The sequence below is a fragment of the Labeo rohita genome, chromosome 16 (genome assembly GCF_022985175.1).
Source record: "Labeo rohita strain BAU-BD-2019 chromosome 16, IGBB_LRoh.1.0, whole genome shotgun sequence".
In the NCBI taxonomy this organism is placed as follows: Eukaryota; Metazoa; Chordata; class Actinopteri; order Cypriniformes; family Cyprinidae; genus Labeo; species Labeo rohita.
Genome location: NC_066884.1, coordinates 6,522,599 through 6,544,294, shown reverse-complemented (window position 1 = coordinate 6,544,294; position 21,696 = coordinate 6,522,599). Strand labels below are relative to the sequence as shown.

At 39.4% G+C, this 21,696-nt stretch overlaps 2 protein-coding genes across 2 annotated transcripts in view; one reads left to right on the top strand and one right to left on the bottom strand.

Moving 5' to 3' along the window:
• The first annotated feature begins 124 nt into the window (after positions 1 to 124).
• Positions 125 to 5,096, top strand: upk1a (uroplakin 1a). Its single transcript, XM_051130556.1, has 8 exons — positions 125 to 191; positions 798 to 900; positions 993 to 1,193; positions 1,342 to 1,416; positions 1,687 to 1,794; positions 3,247 to 3,423; positions 4,002 to 4,085; positions 4,430 to 5,096. Exons 2-8 carry the CDS (start codon positions 838 to 840, stop codon positions 4,475 to 4,477), a joined length of 756 nt encoding a protein of 251 aa, XP_050986513.1. The 5' UTR covers positions 125 to 191; positions 798 to 837; the 3' UTR covers positions 4,478 to 5,096.
• A 429-nt stretch (positions 5,097 to 5,525) lies between these two features.
• arhgap33 (Rho GTPase activating protein 33) overlaps positions 5,526 to 21,696 on the bottom strand; it is a 68,377-nt gene continuing 52,206 nt past the window's right edge. The window contains 13 exon segments of the mRNA XM_051131709.1: positions 5,526 to 10,923; positions 11,935 to 12,115; positions 12,377 to 13,128; positions 13,574 to 13,648; positions 13,755 to 13,894; positions 14,751 to 14,907; positions 18,369 to 18,447; positions 18,449 to 18,515; positions 19,628 to 19,735; positions 19,834 to 19,916; positions 20,333 to 20,477; positions 20,600 to 20,702; positions 20,791 to 20,940. Coding sequence (XP_050987666.1) covers positions 8,195 to 10,923; positions 11,935 to 12,115; positions 12,377 to 13,128; positions 13,574 to 13,648; positions 13,755 to 13,894; positions 14,751 to 14,907; positions 18,369 to 18,447; positions 18,449 to 18,515; positions 19,628 to 19,735; positions 19,834 to 19,916; positions 20,333 to 20,477; positions 20,600 to 20,702; positions 20,791 to 20,940 — 4,769 coding nt within the window. The 3' untranslated portion in view covers positions 5,526 to 8,194.

Here is a 21,696-nt window from a genome sequence, read left to right as displayed (position 1 = left end):
GGAATAACTGAGAGTACTCGGTGGTGAAAACACAGGGAGTGAAGTTGCCCATCCCAGCTCATGCAGCCAGTATAAAAAAAAAAAAAAAAACGATGACAAACAGGTTTGACGTCACGAAAGTGTCCACAAAAGTAAATGAACCGAATACAAGCAGGTAGAGGGAAAGCAGGTGCAACCTTGGACTGGAACAGGTGGGTCCCTGAGCAGCTATTTGTTTCTATTTGTTTATTGTTTTAACGGCATATTAGTCTACTTTGCTTTGCTTTCATGTTAAGTTTTTGCATTTGTTATCTGTTATCTATTTTTTTCAGCTGTATAGTCTATAATCAGTGTTTAAGAACTGTTCTAACATTCAGATTTATTTTTAGGATTGAGATTTTATTTATTTATTTACTGTTTGTGTTAGTTTAGGCACTGACAAAATGTATGAAAATGCTTTTTAGACATGTATCATGGTAATACCATATTATTCTCTGAAGTAAATAGCATGGAATGTAAATATGTAATTGCCATGCTACATCCAAAATATTTCATTTATTAACTCTATTTATGCTTAAATACTTTCTAACTAGAAGTAGAACTAAAGTCTGACCAGAAATTGTATTCACCATAATACTTTCCTGATTTTCCCAATTTTTCAAGAGAACTCAACTCACAATTTTTTGGCAGCTTTGTTCAGTGGTACATTTTTTTTTTAGAGCAACCTCAGTGACAACAGATCATGCCGTTACCTTATAAATAAGCTTGAGGCTTTTCCCTTGCACTGGACATTCTGATGATTATTTTGTTTTCTTCAGGAAAGACTGACGAAGCCAGACAGAGAAACACACTACAGCCATGGCAGCAGGAGCCTTGACGTGTTTGATGTTCACACTTGTTGGTTTGAATGCACTCGCAGCTGTAAGTCCGAAATTAAATAATACAAAGATTACATTTATGCTGTAAAATTTCACATTTCCCATACATTACAAAATACGTATTTTTCTCTTCAGGCTGCAGGACTGGCATTATTCGCAGTAGCCATTTGGGTAGCAGTGGATGGGTATAAACTCTACCCCATATCTGGTGTATCAGGGAAAGATGACATCTTTGCTGCGGCCTGGATTGCCATTTTTACAGGCTTTGCCTTCTTCCTCACATGCCTCTATGGCATCTTCGCTGCCCTGAAAAGAAGCCGCACAGCCCTGCTGCTGGTAGGTTTTCACAGAGGACAAAGACAGCAATCCTACTATAGTTAATAAAGAGATTCATATTCAATATCACCTTCAGTAATAATTGAATTTAGATTAAAATATCATGTTGATGTTTAACTAATTACTGTTAACTCTCATCCATCTACAGTACCTTGTCCTAATGTTCATCATCTTTCTGTTCGAATGCGCATCTGCCATCACAGCAGCGACCAATCGGGATTATGTGAGTTGTTACCTGCTTCTCTGTACTGTAAAAGTAAAACAGAATAACAAATTACACATCATAGATGTGGCACAGTGGTAGCGCACTGGGTCCACAGGTATCCAAGTTTGATTTTGGCCAGGGTCGTTTCACATTTGTGCACTCTCATCCTACATTTTTCTGTTGTTTGTATACTGTCCTAAAAATTACAGTCTGGAATCATATGTAATAGAACAAAAGCCAAAATTTAGCATTTCCTTAATTTTTTAAACCTTCTTTCCTTTATTATAGCTGGTTGGACACAGTGGCTTTGTAAAGAAACAGATGCTGCAGTATTATGGAGACAGCTCCCCACAAGGAAAGCAGATTACATACACCTGGAACAATGTGATGCAACAGGTAATAAGAACACCAATGATGACCACTTGGCTTCTTGACTTCTGCCTTACACCTGTCCAAGGATTGTGTCTAAAACATAAGATATACACTTACATAATATTACAAAAGAAATACTTTAATTTTCAACTCAGACCTGATACAACATGTCTTTCATTCACCTTGTAATAGTGGACAAACCAGTTTGTCCTCACATAAACCGGTGAGAATAACTGTTGCAAAATATTTTTAATATCCTCTTGCTGGCTACATATACATAGTCTTGAAATATACTGAATTTCAGTGATTTTACCTCAAAAACGGGCGCTGAGGGAGTCAAGGTTGTTTTTAACCACTATAACCAAGGTCACTGTTTATTGTTTTAAAAACAAAACAAAACGAATACAGTTCAAATATACGTATACATAGTATAGCGGTGAACGACACAAACCAAGCAAGACTATGTTAGTCAACGCGCCAAAATCGCGGGAAATTTTAAACAGAAATGGCGGAGGGAAATCCTTCACCCTCACATGAAGGGTCACGTGACTGGATTTCACCCGCGAAAATTCGTCGAACAATGGTATATGTAACCACCCTGGTGAAAAAAACAGCATATGCTGGTAGGTATGTTTTGATGCTGGAATGCTGGTTAGGTAGGTTTTGATGCTGGTTTAAACTGGTCCTTTGCTGGTTTATGCTGGTCCTTGACCAGCAACATGACCAGCATAAACCAGCAAAGGACCAGCTTAAACCAGCAAAGGACCAGCAAAGGACCAGCTTAAACCAGCTAAGGACCAGCATAAACCAGCAAAGGACCAGCTTAAACCAGCAAAGGACCATCTTAAACCAGCTAAGGACCAGCATAAACCAGCAAAGGACCATCTTAAACCAGCATCAAAACCTACCTAACCAGCATTCCAGCATCAAAACATACCTACCAAAATATGCTGTTTTTTTCACCAGGGCACACGTTCATTTTTCGAATTCTATGCTTAAAAAGCAACACAACTTGATGGGGTTTACTTCCGGAAATAACCAGAAGAATAACAACGTGGAGGAAACGTTAAAACTGTTTGCTCCACAAACCAGTGTGTCCATAATTAAGATAATACATTAATATGGTAAGAAACACCAATTTGCAATATCTAAGCAGCAAAACTTTGTTTTGTACAGCTAAAAATAGCCAGACGCGTATGAGACTGTAAAATGTACAAATGGCCTTGGCCGCTTTTATGGGAAAAATAAGGTGTATATAGAATTCTATATCTGATGTTCATTGTTTGGTTTGCCAAGCAAAAACAACTTGAGGTTTACATATTCATACAGAATTCTTCAAGTGAAGTGCTTTTTTGGTTTGCAAGCAACAGGAAAACTTGAAAGATTAATAGACAAATACACATAGAAATCAACTGGTGTGACTGGATTATAATTATGATTGTACTGAGATTAATTAATCCTCATCTTCTCCATCAGGTCGAGTGCTGTGGAGCGGACAGTCCACAAGACTGGATAATCTATAATTCCACCTTGAAACAGATAAATGGTCTACAGTACAATTGGCCCCTCAGCTGCTGCAAGAGACTGAGTACTTTTGAGGTGGAAGATCCAGCAGGCTGTATTGTTGGCAAGAACACTGCCGTATTTAACAAGGTAGGTCTAGTAATATATTACCTGATGTACTGAAAACAACAGACAGCAACAAACCCATGATTTGCTGGATTGAAAAGAGTTAGTTGTCATAGACAGTGGGTCGGTTGCATAGTGAAAGTTAATCATCTAATTTGTTTTCATCAAGAGCAGTCATAATTTTTAAAGTCAGTTACAAAAAGTTCAATTTGATTCACAAAAGTAAGACTGATTACCTCTCGGCTAACTGCTAGTTTGTCTTAAGACACAGTCTTAGCATAGTTGCTTTGTTTATGCAACTGGCACCAGGTGTCACAACACAAGTGGCCTGTTCTGATATTGAAAAGTTTGAATACAGCTAATGTTAAAATGCAAATCATTTAAATTCAAATTTAAAAACAAACTAATTTTGACAGTAAAATACACAGGCGTGTTTTTTAAAGATATTTTTATCTATATAATAATAAAGTTTTTAAAAAACTGTTTCCTGAGAACCACTGTGCACTGGCAGAACTTTACATTTGATTCAGTTTAGATGCTTTATTTTACATGTTAATGGTGTTTCTATTTCTATTTCTTCTTGTATCGTCTTGATAATTCAGGGTTGCTTCCCGTACATTGAATCTGTGTTGAGCCGTTACACCTGGGCCGTGAGCTGGTATGGTTTCTCCGTTCTCATGCTTGTGGTAAGTCTTACAATCTAGATGTTTTCTAAAATACATTTTAGTTTTCTATACAACACACAAGACACGTTATTTTGTCTAGATGGAATGCAAAGGCCTTCAGATGCATTTTCAAAGTTGAAGCTGCTTTAAGAGCTTGACAAACCCACAAAATACTGATGACAAAAACACAGTGTGATGTATGTGTACATATACAGGAACCAAACATAGGACATGGAGAGGGAATGCAACAACTTGCCTTAATTGACTTGAATTTTTGTCTTTATAGTGTTTCTAACAGTTCTATTATATTAGAAAAATTCAATTCATTATTTGAAATTCACTATTCTGATGCACTTCTTTCCTAGTTCCTCACATTACTGATCGCCATGATCTACTACATGCAGCTGGAATAACCGTATAGACTTTGGATGACACATCTGAATCTGCGGCACAGATGGTTCCACTCTTGGTGTCGCAGAATAATACACAAGATTGCAGATTGCACATGGATAATTGATGTGACTAGTTTCCTCCATATAATTACCATACATTCCGTTTTTATTATGTTCTATAATTTGACCTCCATTTAGCACAAAAGGAATGTTCCAGGTTCAATACAAGTTATTCTTGATCAAGAGCATGCATGTCATAATGAGCTGCAATGATGTTGAAGTTAGTTAAAAACGTAAGAACTAATGAGCATCTCATTATGTTAGGGGAAAAAAGTTAGTAAATTCAAATATATCTTTCATTTTACACGTTTTATTATGGATGCGTTTTTACGGGAGCATTTTTTATTAATAATATTGATCAAATAGGTTCTTCAAATGATTGTATGAATTAGTCAGCTTTGCTTTATGCCACAGTCTACACTTGTATTTCTTCCTGCATGGATATTTAATATAAAATTAGCTTTGAAATGCCTATGAACAGAACATTTGTTTTGTAAGATTCTTTGCTGTACAGCTATTTTTATAACTTACTTAACAATGTTTCTGTGTTTATCGAATAAACATTTGACTGTGCTGATGACTCCTCACGTGTCATTCACTGACCGCAGATAGAAAAAAGGGAATGAGTGCAGCAAAACCTGTGACCGGTTACATGCAGGTACTTGCCCTGGGAAATAAGACAATCCTTAAGCAAGAACAAAAAGACAACAAAAGCCTGGCAGCTCTCCACACCCTGAACCACCCAAACCGTTACCGCTCAGGCTAATTACCTAATGCCAATAGAGTTTGTACATGTATCAGCAGAGAACAGAAGAAGGCATGTGCGATTGCTTTAATTTATACTCAACTGGGAGTGTCGCCTGATACTCAGATACAGACTGGTTTTGCAGGATATCCATCCAGGAAAGACCTCAGCTTCTCTCATATTACAGTCTACAAAAAAAGACTCCCGTCTCGGAAGGTGGAGACTGCAGCACTGGAAGCCTTTGCAATTAAAATCATCTCAAAATAACACAAAAGCAAGAAAGAAAACAGCTTTTAATAGCAAATGCAAACTTTGAGCCTTAGGACATTCGTTCAGGTTTGTCTCATCAACAAGGTTATTTAGTCAAGTAAAGGTCATCACACTGTTACATAGCAAGGTTAATTTCTTAAAGGAGAAGTTCACTTCCAGAACAAAAATTTACAGATAATTTACTTACCCCCTTGTCATTCAAGATGTTCATATCTTTCTCTCCCTATAGTGGACTTCTATGGAGCCTCCGAGTTTGAACTTCCAAAATGCAGCGTCTAAACGATCCCAGCCGAGGAAGAAGGGTCTCATCTAGCGAAACGATCGGTTATCGGTCATATATATAAAAAGTTAGCTCAAAGTCAGCTCTGTGTGAAGTTCTTGAAAAACGCCCTTCTAATTTTCTCCTCCAATTTCAAAATTGCCCTATATCGCTGCATAAGTACCAACCCAGTGTTTATAAAGTGAACGTGCAAAGAAGATCAAAAGCCCTTTACAAAAAAAAAAAAAAAAAGGAAAAAAGGTAAAAGAGTGATGTAGGATGATTTAAGTTACCAATTGTTTCGCTAGATAAGACCCTTCTTCCTTGGCTGGGATCATTTAGAGCCCTTTGAAGCTGCATTTAAACTGCATTTTGGAAGTACAAACTCTGTGACACCACTGAAGTCCACTATATGGAGAGAAACCCTGAAATGTTTTCCTCGAAAAACAATTTCTTTACAACTGAAGAAAGACATGAACATCTTAGATGACAAGGGGGTGAGTACATTATCTGTACATTTTTGTTCTGGAAGTAAAGTCCGCCTTTGAAACATTGCGATTAGCATGAAAATCTATAAAAATGATCGTAACTTCCACCTGCATTCCAAGGAGATAATATTACTTAAATAACGCCCATCATTAGGCTATCTAGTCTGACCTGTGTACAAAAACATCATGTTCAAAAATAATCACCAAACTACAGGTTTCGTCACTGACGGTGTCCAAGGTTTTAATTCACATATTTGAAAATATTACAAAATGGGATGAACTGCCTTCAGCAAAGTGCTAAAGGCTGAAGGGGAGATTGTTGGACATGTATATACCTTCAAAGCCACATGCATGACCTCTCTCACTGGAACATACACGCTCACAGGTCTGCTGACATACATAGGTAGCATTAATATTTAGTGTTTTTTAAGGAACGTATCCCCCTTGGTTATTCACTGCATAGATATGTATTAAAACAACAGAGATAACAGACATGCAAACACACAGTGTCACATTCTCACTCATACACTCGCTCGTTTTCTCATTTAGGACTACTGCGGAGCTTTGGAAAACTGTAAATAGGGTTAACTGGGCTTTGTATCTAGCTCTTCAATATTTGCTTTCATAACGAAGGATTATTTTAAAACATGATCAATTATTAAGAGAAGGCACCAATTACTAAAAAAAAATCTTTAGAGATTCCATCTCTGGTTTTAGGGCATTTTAACGAGCAGAGTACCTTTAGTTAAGGTACTATAGTACTCAGTAAAAAACACTTGAACAGTACCGAGCCCAGAAAGCGGTATCTGATTTAAAAAAAAAAAAAAAAAACAAGTGTTGTGGGCACTGAAGGAATTGTTTTCTCGTGAATAGTACCAGTTATTTAGTGTTGCTAGGTTGGGATTCTTCCTTCACAGAAACCCAAGGATGTCTGGGAGTGACACATTGTGACATGACCTACCTGAAATACTTGCTTTGGATTAGAACGCCAATATTGATACACAAACCATCTGACACATTATCTGAGAATGAGCAGAAAACAGTACATCACAGAAGTATGCGCTCTCAATTACACACCCTTTCAAAAAAATCCGCGATTACCGTTCCTTTATATGTGCTTAACGTCAGACACTCTGCGTAAGACGCATTCATTCACACACACAGACTTCGAAGAACTTAAAACAAAAACTCGCAAAGTTCTAATCTTCACATTCTCTGAAACAAATTCAAGAAAGGCAAAATAAAACTATTTCACAATAACTCGTTCCATTGAAAACTTACAATAACTTAGAAAAAACATCAAAACAATTAAAATGGAAATAATATCACATTGCTGCCAAAAAATGAATGAAAACAAAAACTAGCCATACTCGTAAAGTTTCATATAACCACCAGCATCTCTTGAGGTTGTTTATATCGTACTTTGTGGAGGAAGAAAGACATATCAAGCTTGTGCACCTGTACAGCATGACTTAGTGTCAAAAAGAACCTTAAACCAAACAAAACCCAAACAAAAATGAGCCACTGAGCAACGTCCTGTCAGAGTAATAGCAGCTATGTACCTCTCTGACTCCCTCTGCTGGACAGCACAGTGTGTTCTGGAATGTTTTCATATCTAAGCCACTTTATGGTTCACTTCTTTGATCCTTTCTGCTTCATATTCTCGTACTCTTTTTTTCACTCCAATACACACTCTAATTGCAGGACAGCAATGGGGTCTTTCTGTGACAGAAACGCTAGTAAAGACACACCCCACTTAACTTTGTTTCTGTACATTCGGTCTCCCCTTGGGGAGGTTAACACAATTACTTTTACAACGTGTTAACTTGTACAGGAAACATCTAGAAAGTCTAGTGCTTATACCGGTCTACATCATGTCATCTAAAGACACAGGATTTTTGTGGCAGTTGTGCTCTTTAGCAATAACTACGAGTCTGGCCTTCAGTTCGGATGGTCCAGTTGGGGCCCGGCAGGCTTCCCTGCCGGTTCAAGCCTCTCTGGTTCCGCAACCCCGGAGGTCGGAGAGAAGGATCCAGGACAACATCTCGTCGCGGTGTGTTGGGATACTGGGGAAGCACTGGCCCTGACTGGTACGGGTACTGGTTATACTGGTTGGCCACGTTCTGCGGCCCATATCCTCTTGTCGATCCAAGCGCTAAGTTTGAGAAGGCCACTGTAGGTGGAGTGCATGTGTGGGAGGAGTCTGGGAGGCCTTGAGGTCCCCAATTGGGGTATGAGGGGTCCTGATAATATGGTCTTGGGGGATAAGGATTAGGGGTTGTGCTTTCTCCCTGGGCGCCTGGGATAAAGTCTTGGCTTCTGTAAAACTTCAGGACTTGGTCGCCAGATGGCATGACGTCAAAAGCTTGTCTATACTGGCCTCCGGAAGATCTCCGCAAGGGGTCTTGGCGTTGGAAAGGTCCTGATACCTCTCTAGGTGGAATCTGACCTTCCATGCGCCCTCGGGAGGGTCCTGGAGTGTAGATATTGTATGCAGGTGGAGCCTGCTGCTGCTGCTGGCTAGGGTAGGGATTTGGAGGGTGCTCGAAGTGCGGAGAAGAGGACAAAGAAGACGGCACGGAAGGACCTTCCCTTTCATCCTCTGCAAGCTTTTCAATTAGCAAGGAAGCAATTTCCTTCCCAGTTAGGACATGAGCAGGCTCCGAGCTGGTACTTTGGGGATCTGAGCGACTGCGGAAATGCATGGGATTTGAGGCAGACGCAGCTGTATTGATCACTTTGGAATCTGAGGACGCATCATTCTGGGTAGGGTTGTCAAAGCTAGCTGTTGGACTTTCTTGCTCGGAATGCTTCTGCTTGTCATCTGGTGGTGACTTGGAAGGTGGTTCCAGCGTCTCAGACGCTTGATGATCATTTTCGTCGAGGTCTGTGGTGGCCCAGCCCTTTGAATTAACCCCAGATCCTGGTGGGTTTAGGAAAGGGTAGTTGACGTAGATGTGCTCAGGCTCATCTTTTGCGGTTCCTTGCACCGGTGAGGCCTGAGAAGGCTTTGATACAGCATGCTGATGCTGATTCAGTGATAAGTCTTCCGGTCTGGAAGCCTCAAAGTACCGGTAACACACTTTCCCGTTTTCAAAGTACGGGTGAAGCTGGGAGGCAGTGTGGTCTGCAGAAGGGGAACGTTGGGGGCGATGCATATTACGTTGGTGCACAGACAGAGGCACAATGCCTACTCCAATGGATGCAGGTATGGGATGGACTTCGCTGCGGGACAACCTGACGGATGATGATGTCTGACGCTGGGGACGGGGATGGGGAGGGTGTCCTGATAATCCATCCTGAGAGCGATGGTGAGAATGAGAATGGGAAAAGGAGAAAGAGTGAGAGTGTGCTGCGGCCCAAGCTCGAGTAACCTCAGATGACCACAGCTGGGGAGCCCTTCCACCCCCAGGTACTTGAGGGTTGTAGGGAGGAGGGTAACCCCTGGAAATAGGCCTTTGATTGGCTGGGTCAAGACGGAGGTTTCCCTCCAGATCTAGCTTCATGTTTTGATAGCTGTGGCGTGCATAGCTGGGTGGCACTTGGGGATGCTCTGGTGCACCAATTTCGTAGTAGAAGTTCTCCATCTTGGAAGGGTCTTCGGAGGAGGGAACAACTGGTCTGATTGGTGTGGACTGGGCCTGTTGCTGTTGTTGGGGAAGGTGTGCAACCTGGGCAGCTTGGCTGGTCATCCTGGCTGCATGATAGCGAGACAGCATGTCAGAGGTACTACCGATACGCTCAGAGTAAGCTCTGGAAAGTGGTGTGTTTCCTTGCGGTTGACCTGCCAAACGTCGAATGCGACTGGCATCCAACGAGCGACGCATGTAATCATGCCGGTCAGTCTGAGAGAGCGGAGCCCTCAAGGGAGCAAGATCAGGGGGCTTGGGTGGCACTTTAGGGCGAGTGGGTTGGAAGGCTCGTACTTGGGCCAATGGAGAGCTCTCTGATTTAGAATGCAGAAGCTGAGAGTGTGGTTGGGATGAAGGCTTGGACTGTCCGCTGGATTTCTCCTGCTGAAGCTGCGGAGCAGAAAACTGCCGCCCATACGCTGGGGGTTTTCTCTGAGAAGGTACGGCTTCGCTGGAAGAGGGTGGGCTTGATTTTGAGGGCTGTGGTGGAGAACTTGGTTCTTCGTTCTTGTAAATGGGGCTTGGTGTTCGCTCATTGTCTTCAGAGGAACTGGCAGCTGACAACTCCGAATTGGATGTCCCAGAGTCAGAGACTGAGCTGTCAGAAGAGAGAGTCCCAGTGTCCTGCCCAGGTGGTGACCTTGGCTCTGCACCATGTGATTTGTCTGCAGGCTTTTCAGCGGCAGTTCCACCATCATCATCATTATCATCATCATTATCATCGTCATCACCCTCAGTCTTCCACACAGACAAGGGACGTACCGTGGAGTAGATCTGATTAGGATCAGAAGACAGCAGAGCACCTGCATCAGCAGAAAGAGACCTCTGGACGCGGACGTCTGTCTCAGGAGAGGTTCCACTCTGACGGGGGCGGTATGGGGGAGAGGCACCTTGCCGCAGTGCCTTATTTGCACTTTCAGCCAGAGCCAGAGCCATAAGGCGTGCAGGGTTCTTAGGGGGAGGAGGAGGGGGCTGCTGTGACGGAAGAGGAACACCAGTGGGACCCAAGATACCTGTCAAAAATGGTTGAGAATAAGGGATTTGGAAAAAATAATCACTTAAATTAATTGACTATTTTTAACATTAAAACAGAGGCTCCCAAACTTGTAGTGCATGGGGAAATATTTATGGCAGAAAGTTTTCTCATTGTAAATGTACAAAAATTGGACATGACATCTTTATTTAGTTAAAGTTATTAAAGGAGAAGTTTACAACAGATTGAAGGTCCAAACTGCAGTTTCAATGCAGTGTCAAAGGGCTCTACACGATCCCAACCGAGGAATAAGGGTTTTATCTAGTGACACGATCTGTCATTTTCTAAGAAAAATACAAATTTCTATACTTTTTAACCACAAATGCTTGTCTTGCACTAGCTCAACCTCATGCATGGCACATACACGTAGTGTTTACAAAGTAAACATGCAAAGAAAGTCAAACGCCCTTTACAAAAAGGTAAAACAACAATTTTGGAAGATTTTGAAGTTGGAGGAGAAGATAAAGTGGAGCTTTCGCCCTACCCTTGCTTTTTTTAATTGACATACACATACGAAAAACTAACCGTACGTGATTTTTCCAGCGTGAATGAAGATGCGTGAAGACATGCATGTGCATTGCAGAGCTGGTGCAAGATGAGCATTTGTGATTAGAAAGTATATAATTTTTTATTTTTTTAATAAAATGACCAATCTCTTTGCTAAATAAGTTCCTTATTCCTCAGCTTAGATCATGTAGAGCCGTTTGAAGCTGTCCATTATATGGAGAAAATTCCAGAAATATTTTTCTCAAAAACCTTAATTTCATTGCAACTGAAGAAAGAAAGACATTAACATCTTGGATGACATGGGGGTGAGTAAATTATCAGGAAACTTTCTGGAGGTAAACTTCTCCTTTAACCATTTTTGTGATATTACCATGTTTTCTGACATAAGGCGATTGTGGTACTTGATAAATGTCACAGTTATGGGTGTGCACTCTGAAAAGTTTGGTAACCACTGCATTAGGCCATAATCAGAGTGTGTACTCACTAGGACCCTTGATTTTGGCGATGGGGCCCAACTTACTGCTGAGCTCTTGCTGGCAGCTCTCCGTGAGCTGAAAATCACACGACCTCAGGAGCATCGATATCATCTGGGGTGGCTGAGGTGGTCCACTGTTTGAAAGTCCAGGTTGCAATTCGCCAGCTCGTCCACCAATCATTTCCAAAACCTTAAAAAGTTAAAATAGTTTACCTATAGCTCTCTGCACATTAAACTGGGATAGACTTCACTTTAAAGCAGGGTTCCTCAAATATGTCTCTGATAGGCCAGTACCCTATAGAGTTAAGTGAGTGAGCTTGACCAGGATTTGAGCTCCTGGTCCTCCAGGGCCAGATTTGAGAAACGCTGGTTTAAATGTATTAGTCCAAATAATACAGCTATATTATATTTGTGCCCCCACAAAATCAACAAATGTTATGCTGAAATTCACCTTGGCAGGTACACTGATGGCGATCGGATCAGAGATGTCCAGAGGAGGGGATTTTGGCGCTTTAGGTGAAAGTGCATGAACCACTTTACGTGTAAAGGAACGTCTCTCTTGAGGGGGCTGAGATGGAGGTGCAGAGGTCACTGGAGCTGGCGTCTGGCTATGGGACGGGCTTAGGTTTGATTCACCCTGCTGGCCTGTGCTTGCGGGAGCATTAGTGACTGCAGACGGCCTGTGTTGACAGAACACTTGCTGAGGTGGAGCTGCTGCAGCCAGGATTAAACTTCGGCGGGCTGCAGCCTCTGATTGATTAAGAACTGAGTCAGGATCTTCAGTGATTGAGCGCTGGCTACCAGACCGGGTGTGGGCTTGATGGCTCAGACAGCGGTAGGGAGGGGGTGCGGCCGCAGGAGGGGATTCCCTGCCGCTAGCATCGACAGCTGTGCTCCCCAACCCTATTGGCCCATCTTCCAGAAAGGTGGGGCTAAAGTCAATGACATCTTCTGCCATCCATGAGGCAGACGGTTCCTGGGAGAAATCAGGCAACATGTACACACCCTCCTCATCCTCTTCATCTTCATTTTCCTCCTCGTCTGCACCACGGGCTTCCTCAGGCAGAAGGCTGTCGTAAGAGCGACTTGGATGGATTCTAGATGGGGAGCGCTGGGGAAGGAGTTGCGGATCAACAGAGGCAGCCAGAGAGAGACCATCACTGCTTGAGCGAGGTCTTCGCAAGCGTTGAATCTTTCCCTGACCTGGGAAGAAAACAGAGCAATCTATTTTTACTTATAATTTATTAATTATAATATATCCTCTGATGCCAAAGCTTAATTTTCAGCATCATTACACCAGTCTTCAGTGTCACATGAACCTTCAGAAATCATTCTAATATGCTGATTTGGTGATAAATAAACATTTTTTTATTATTATTATCAATGTTTAAAACAATTGTGCTTGTTCCACAAAATACTTTTGAGAAAACTGTAACAGACTTTCAGGATTCTTTGAATCAGGATTTTTAAAACTTGAATTTAAAAGAACCTCATTCATCAAACAAATCTTATGTAACATCTTATGTATCTTATGTAACTTTTAATCAGTTTGATGCATCCTTGCTGAATGAAACCATTAATAAAAAAATCTTGCTGACACCATATACTTTTAACAGTATATACAAAAAATTAACTATTTCATTCATACCTGCTCCGCTGTGCTGAGATGACAGGGACTCTTCGCTCTTTGCTGACCTGAGTGTCACACTGTCCACCCTGCAACCTAAAGCATACATAAAACACTAAAAACTAAGCCATTTTTCTCTGACATCATTTTGGAAATCTATTTAGGATGATATTTAAAGAAATGAGTGCAACATCTCTTATACCTGCATGAGAGGTAGCGGGTTGGAACAAAGACGTGATCCTGGTGGGTTTGCGTCGTCCTGCCGCTGTAGGTTTCCCAATGGCAAAAAACGTCTTCCAGCTCCCACCTGCTGACTTCCGGACCTTCATCCCTCTTTTCCTTCTAAGAGAAACAAGAAAAAAAAAGTAATATTGCAAAAAGCTGCAATGCTTGAATTGGTGTTGTGACAACCAAAACGTTGTTAGTTACATTTACAGAAAAGAAAAAAATAATATTTTATACATCACTGATCGAAATTTAATTTAAACAATCTGTTATTTTCATTAAAAAAAAAAATAAAACAATTGAAATACTATTTAATCTCAAACGCTCGTTTTGCCTTGCTCTCGTTGAACTCTGTGTATTCTGGTTCAAGACAGTTAGGGTATGTCGAAAAACTCCAATCGTATTTTCTCCTTCAACTTCAAAAATCATTTCAAAGTCATCCTACATCACTGCAGAAGTACTGACCCAGTCTTTGCAAAGTGAACATGCAAAGAAGATCAAACACCCTTAACAAAAAAGGTGAATAGCAATATAGCTATTAGTTTACGGAGAACATGAGATGGGAGTTTTTGACATAACCTAACTGTCATGAACCGGAACAAAAACAGTCCGGGCAGAGTAAAACAAGACAAGCATTTGACATTAAATAGTATATAAATTGTATTATTTTTATGAAAATAACCGATCATTGTGCTAGATAAGACCCTTCTTTCTTGGCTGGGATCGTTTACAAGTGGAATTAAACTGCATTTTGGAAGTTCAAAATCGGGGCACTATATCACTCCATTATATGGAGAAAAATGCTGACATTTTTTCCCTCAAAAAACATAATTTCTTTACAACTGAAGAAAGAAATACATGAACATCTTGGATGACAAGGGGGTGAGTACATTACATGTGAATCTTTGTTTTGGAAGTGGACTCCCTTTTAACTATTCCTTTAAAAGTCATTAGTTTCTTAAAAGAAACCCACTTGTCAGGAGGAAGGTCCAGCACAGTGTGAAACTGGCTGATAGCATGGTGAGGAGATCCCTGAAGGAGAAGCGGAGCTTGTGTGCGAGCCTGCGCCTCCTCCAGAGACAGAAGCCTGGTGGACACAAACGACTTGGGTCTGGTCAGAGACTGTCGTGCTGTGAAGCAGAAAGAAAAAAAATCAGATTCAGATCTATCAAGCCAAAGAACAAAAGCGAGTAAGTGCAATACTGCAGCGAAGAGCACAGCGATCGACAACAAACGTAATTCAACATGATACATTGCAAACAGCTAGACACCTAAGCATCAACAAAAAACATCAGCTTCTCCAAAGCTGCCGTAGTCTGTAGAGCTCTACTGCAACAAGCTTTATAGAAAAAAAATACATGACTGGAAGTTCACAAAATCTTAAGTGGTTGAGGCCAGAAACAAACTCTACACAAGTACACAAATGCACATGCTTTGCCTGTGCTTACTCAGATTTAACATGCACAATTTGCAATACTGAGTCAAGTCAGGTAACGCAATGCAGGTAAAGCGCCTCTTTGGGCAATGTTGAGAATTCACACACTTGCATTATGATTCCTAATTGAGTTGAGCTTGTGTTTGTACTTGCATAGAGCTTTTTGGGGCCTCAGCAAGACAGTAAAGTCTGGGACATCAGACGAGTAGAGAAACTGAATAAAAGCCTGCAAAAGTACGTTTTTGCATTTTGAGAAAGACTGTAATGCTTGATATGCATAACATGAAAAAGCTGTTTGTTCAAGAGCAACATTTGGGGTTAATTTGTAAAAGAAACCTTTGATTAATACAAAAACATAAGCTGACATACAGAAAAAAAAACTAAATGACACTTTACCTTCTGTCAATGTCTCAGAGTGGAGTCCACAAACACACTCTATAGCTCAGATGTTTACTATAACATCCATACCTAATGATTTTAATGATTAATGATTAATATGAACCATAACATTTTACCTAATATTTATACTTTGTTCTCATAAAAAAAAAAAAAAAAAAAAAAAAAAACAGATTAATGTCAACAAAAAGATTTATTGCCTTATATCCACCTGTGTGCTGTACAGTTTTAACATGTCATTTACATAGGCAAAAGATGTCTTTACAGCTGTCCTCGACATACAGCTATCAAAATATTAAATCCATTTGGAAAATTACATAGATAAATGACAACATACTAAAGTCTGGGCTTGGTAAGATTTTTGAAAGAACTCTTACTCAACAAGGCTGCATTTATTAGATCAAATATATAGTACAGTGCAACTATGAATGATTTTAAAATATAATTTAATTCTGTGATGGCAATACTGAATTGGCAGCAGCCATTTCTCCAGTCTTCAGTGTTACATGATCAGAAATCATTCTGATATGCTGATTTACAGCTCTCCGAAGCCTTTTTTTCCCCTCTGCTGCCACTTTTGATCAAATTAGTGTGTCCTTGCTACATAAAAGTATTAATTTTTTTCCACACACACAAAACAAACCCTACTAAGCCCAAACTCTTGCATAAACATCCATCCATGAATATGTGAACATTGATAGCATCTGTTTGATCCCTGCTGAAAAAAAAAAGATCTGCATGGTTGCATGGTTTCAACCTTGTCATTTACGGTCATTAGCTGGTTTAGATGGTTGATCAGCTGGTCTACCAGCAGTTTCAACCTGGTAGACCTTGGAACAGCAACAAACCAGATACCATATTCCAAGCTGAGCCATTCACACAGGACACACCTGAGTTTTTAATGGATGTCTATGTAGAAATGTCTTACTGATTTTTCAAAAACAATATATGGTAGTTAATACGTCTATAAAGCATTTTTTTTTCTGTTCAAGCATTAGCGATTTTTCACTCAGTAACATGTGCTGTCTGAATGGCCCCTTAAGCTGCTTTAACCAGGTTTTCCTGGTAGAAAAAACTGTGATTTGAGTGTCCACTGTAGTCAGTCTGGATCTCATATCATGGAGAAGCGTCGTAACTCAGGGTCCAGATAGGAGGGGTCAGACTCCTCCCTCACCTCCTGAAGACTAACCAGGCGTGTTCGAGGCTGGCGTGAGATCTTGTACTCCGCCCCTCTTGTCACTATGGAAACACACAGCTCGCTCTCAGTAAGCCTCACTTACACATGGGTGAGGCCATTGTAAACATGCTCCACTGTACTGTGTCAGCCAAGCTCATCATGAGCTTATCTTATGTAATTTTAAGGGAAATGTTTTACATTTTAAAGTTTCACACCACCTCCTTCGCATTGCAAATATGAGAGCAATAATATGAGAGCAATATGAAAAAGATAATTAATAGGGTCTCTTAAACCTCACTAAGCTGCAACAGGGTTTGTACGTTTTTTTATAATTAATTTTAAAAAACTGATTTGGAGTTAAAATATTCACAGAAGTCCTCCTGTGGCATTTTACATAATTTAAAATACTTTAATAAAACATTCAAGCAAATATTACTTTAACTATGCATACTGCATATTGGTGGATATAAATAAAAACGATTAACTTTTAAGTTTGTTTGGTTAATTTTGTGTAAAACATGCCTTGATCACTTTTAACTAGATTTTTTTAAATTGTATATTCATTTCAGATTTAAACACTATGAACTTACATGACAGATATGATGATATGAATGATATTTTTTTTTAAAGTAAATTCATATACTGATGCTCAAAAGTTGCTCAAAAGTTCTGGAGTTTTCAACAAAAATATAAATTAGTGTTTAAGAAACATTTCATATTATTATAAATGTTAAAAACAATTTTTCAACATTCTTTGATAAATAAAAGTTAAAAGGAACAGAAATTATTTGAAACAGAAATCTTTTGTAACCTTATAAATGTCTTTAGTGTCAGTTTTAATCAATTTAATGCATCCTTGCCAATTAAAAGTTAAAAAAAAAATATATATCATACTGACCCCAAACTTCGGAATGTTAGTACAAATATTCAAGATTACTTGAATAAAATTATTAACATTAAGATTATTAACATTACTAAAAGGCAAAAAAAAAACAACAAAAAAAACATCACAAGCCTTGGTGTAGGAGTCACGCATCTCTGTTAAATATTAAAAAACAAGAATAAAAGGGAAAAAAAAAAAAAAAAAAAAAAAAAAAAAAACATCTCAGAAGGGAAGAAAACAGTAGAGAAATTAAGGCCTGGAGGCTGCATTAGGCATCACTTTAAACCAAAGACTGTCACAGGAAGTTATTAAACACATTCTCTTAATCTGTGGCAATTCCATAATAACATCTGGTACATTTGCTACTATATCAGTTTGCCAAACAGCTCCGTTCCAAAACATAGTGTATTGTCTGCATAAGCAGCATCCTTACTAAATTTTGTCACTGCTTTTTCTTGAAGGATACAACATTGCTGCCACAAGAAAGTATCTTTAAAAGGCAGCATAATTAACATGCCTACCTTTTTGCCTACGATGCTTTAAAATACTGCTTACGTAGGCAGCTCACTAGATTTTGGAACAAAACCAACATCACTGACAGTTCAATGAAAGTGCTGTTTGAAGACACCGGAGAGTCCAAAACAGTGTGTAAATGAGTGGTTTACTTGTAAGTGTGAACAGATTTGTTGGGTGAACATACCTGCACTGAAACGGCCGACAGAAGTGAAAGAGTCACTAAACAGAACTTCCACATTGCTGAGCAGAAACTCCACGACCACGGGACTGGATGCGCACTTCTTTAAAAGGATCAGCGCCGCTTAAGCCCGCTGCTTCAATTTCTTTGGACCTGACACAAAACAACAGCAGATTCTGCTTCAAATACAAGAGTTTGAGTTTTAATTTATAGCTTAAGCCTGTACTCTTAAAAACCACAACAAAAACAGTTAAGCAGCTGCGAGAACATCAGTAATGACACAATGAGTCTCATATAAGTGTTAAAAAATACTGATATGCATACTGATATATGATGTATATCACTAAAATGATAATTTAGTTCTCACGCATATTATGGCTACTTACAAAAAAAAGAATAAACTAAATAAATAAATAAAAACGGATTTCAACTGACAGTCCTTTCAGATATGAAACTAGCACAGTTGCCTATTGAGCTGCAAAAATCATTCACTAGGATTTTTCTCCATATAATGGACTTCATTGATGCCCGATTTTGAACTTCCAAAATGTAGTTTAAATGCAGCTTCAAATGGCTCTAAATGATGGAGGAAGAAGGGTTTTATCTAGCAAAAAGATTGGCCAATTTTGTTCGCAAAATAAAAATTTGTATACTTTAAGCACAAAAGCTTGTGTAGCACTAGCTCTGGGATGCACGTACACGACGCTACGTATTGAATCACGTCGAAGGGTCGTAGGAAAGAATAGGAAATGCAAGCAAGTCAAACGCTGTTTACAAACAAAAAGGTCCAACGATGTTGAATGATTCTGAAGTTGTAGGAGAAAATGAGATGGAGTTTTTCGCCCTACTCTACCTTTTTGAGCCGGAGTACACAGACGACGAACTTAGATGTGATTCGTGGTTCGACGCACATCCCAGAGCCTGTGCTACACGAGCGTTTGTGCTTAAAAAGTATACTTTTTTTTTTTTTTGAAAAAAATGACAGATCATTTCACTAGATAAGACCCTTCTTCCTCAGCTGGGGTCGTTTAGAGCCCTTTGAAGTTGCATTTAAACTACATTTTGGAAGTTCAAAATCAGGGCACCAATGAAGTCCATTTTATGGAGAAAAATACTGAAATGCTTTCCTCAAAAAACATAATTTCTTTACAACTGAAGACAGAAAGACATGAACATCTTGGATGACAAGGGGGTGAGTAAATTATTTGTAAATTGCTCTTCTGGAAGTGGAGTTCTTCTTTAATGTAGTTAAAAATCTATGTTACCTGAGCAGGTTGGGGGCCCAGACAATGGCCAGGTTCTTAATGTGCATGTTCGTCTCTCCACTGCAGGTGGCCAAAAGGGCCAGGTGTTTCATGAGGTACTCCAAAGTGCTGATACAAACACAAAGACATTACATAATGTCAAAAAACGCAACACTTTTAACGACAGATTACACTTGTGATCTATGTGTAGTAAATATTAGGATTACCGGTAGTGAGGAGGAGGAAGTTGCTGGATAACATCATGTACTTTCACCATTCTCTCTTCCTCCGTCATCTCTCCCATACATTCCTGGAAAGACAGGAAGTTGCAGCTCACTTAGTAAGAGTAAAAACTGTAATATTGTGAAATATTTAGAAAATTTAAAATAACTGTTTTCTATCTGAATATTTTTAAATGTCATTTATCCCTGATGCAAAGCTGAATTGTTAGCATCATTACTCCAGTCTTCAGTGTCACATGATTCTTCAGAAATCATTCTGATATGCTGATTTGCTGCTCAAGAAACATTTATTATTATCAATGTTGAAACCAGTTGCACTGCTTAATATTTTTGTGAAACCTGTGATACACTGACACAAAAATATCTTCTAACATAAACCAACACAATGAAACATACAAGAAGGGTTTTACGATACTGTGATATTACAAGTTGTTTTAAAACCCTAATTTTTCAGAAAGTTAATGCTAGAGCCAGAATTACTTACAGCAAACTTGTCGTAGAGTTGGTACGTGAGCAAAGGATTGGGCAGCTCTCTGAAGTAGAGTTTGCACAGCGAGCCGACGCAGTGAATATCCTGCATGTACACGTCTTTTGTCAAGTCTGGAACATTTTCACTGTCAAACTCATGCCTGATCAGGATGAGATGCGAGGGGAGAGCAAATGTCATGGTCATGCATATAAACAGTAAAGTACGTTGTACAAATTCCAGAAAAGGAAATCAGGGCAGGATCTGGGACATGATCGGACACACCTGAGTTTCTGTATGTTGGAGGACACGCCAGAGTGTCTGTAGATGCCATCCACCACACCATGCTTCTCTATGAACTCAGAGCAGCTCTTTAGGACCTGCGGCACTGAAGTACAACCACGCAAATATCATTAAATTACGCTTTCTGCAATGTTCCCATCTTAAAGCACATAAAGAAAATTCGGTTTTAGTACCATCTTGGCCAGAGTTGAGAAGATGCTCTCCGAGGTCGCAGCCGAACACCCGTTCTTTTAGGATTCCCCTCTGCTTCAGCTTTTGTTTGGTGGGTCTGGACTTCATGAAGGTGCGCAGGAAGCCCATCAGCTTGCCGTGTTTCTTGGACACTGCCAAAAGGGGGCGACAGAGATCTAATCAGGCAATTGAAAATATCACACAGTACAAAGTGTTCACTGCTTCCTACACACTCAGCAGGGAATACATATAAAATATACTTCATTTGAAAAAATTTGTTCATTTGAGACACCTGCAAACACACAACATGTTGTACACAGAAGGGGTTTTAAGTATATAATGGAAAACAAACAAATATAAAATCATTTTTTTATATATATGAAATGATGCAAAACATTTCATAGCATTTAAATTAATATAAATCATATACAATACACTTAAAACCCCTACATTTAGTTATAAATGATTTTTTCGACAAGTAATATGTAAATAAATGGGATTAGAAATCTCTACACTGTTCAGTAACAACTCCTGAGGTGTATTAGCAGAAAAAAAAATGCTACATCTACTCTTAACTTATATAACTATAACTTTATATTAGCCAAATTTCATACGGCACCTGACTGGCCTCATACACTCCCTATTATTTGCAATCTGATTAAAGTTGTCTGAAGCATGGACATTAACAGGTGACTTGAGCGTACACGAGAAGTCTCTATATGATCACTCTGACCCGTGAAGAGAAGATGAAAATGAGTAATATAGCTATAGATCAGTGGTTCTCAACCTTTTTAAATATTTCAAAGCTGCTTATTTTCTTTCTTTTTTTTTTAATTTAAAGAAATTATGAGTGGCAATATATTAAAATAAATACTTGTAAAAAAAAAATGAAATAAATGTAATAATTT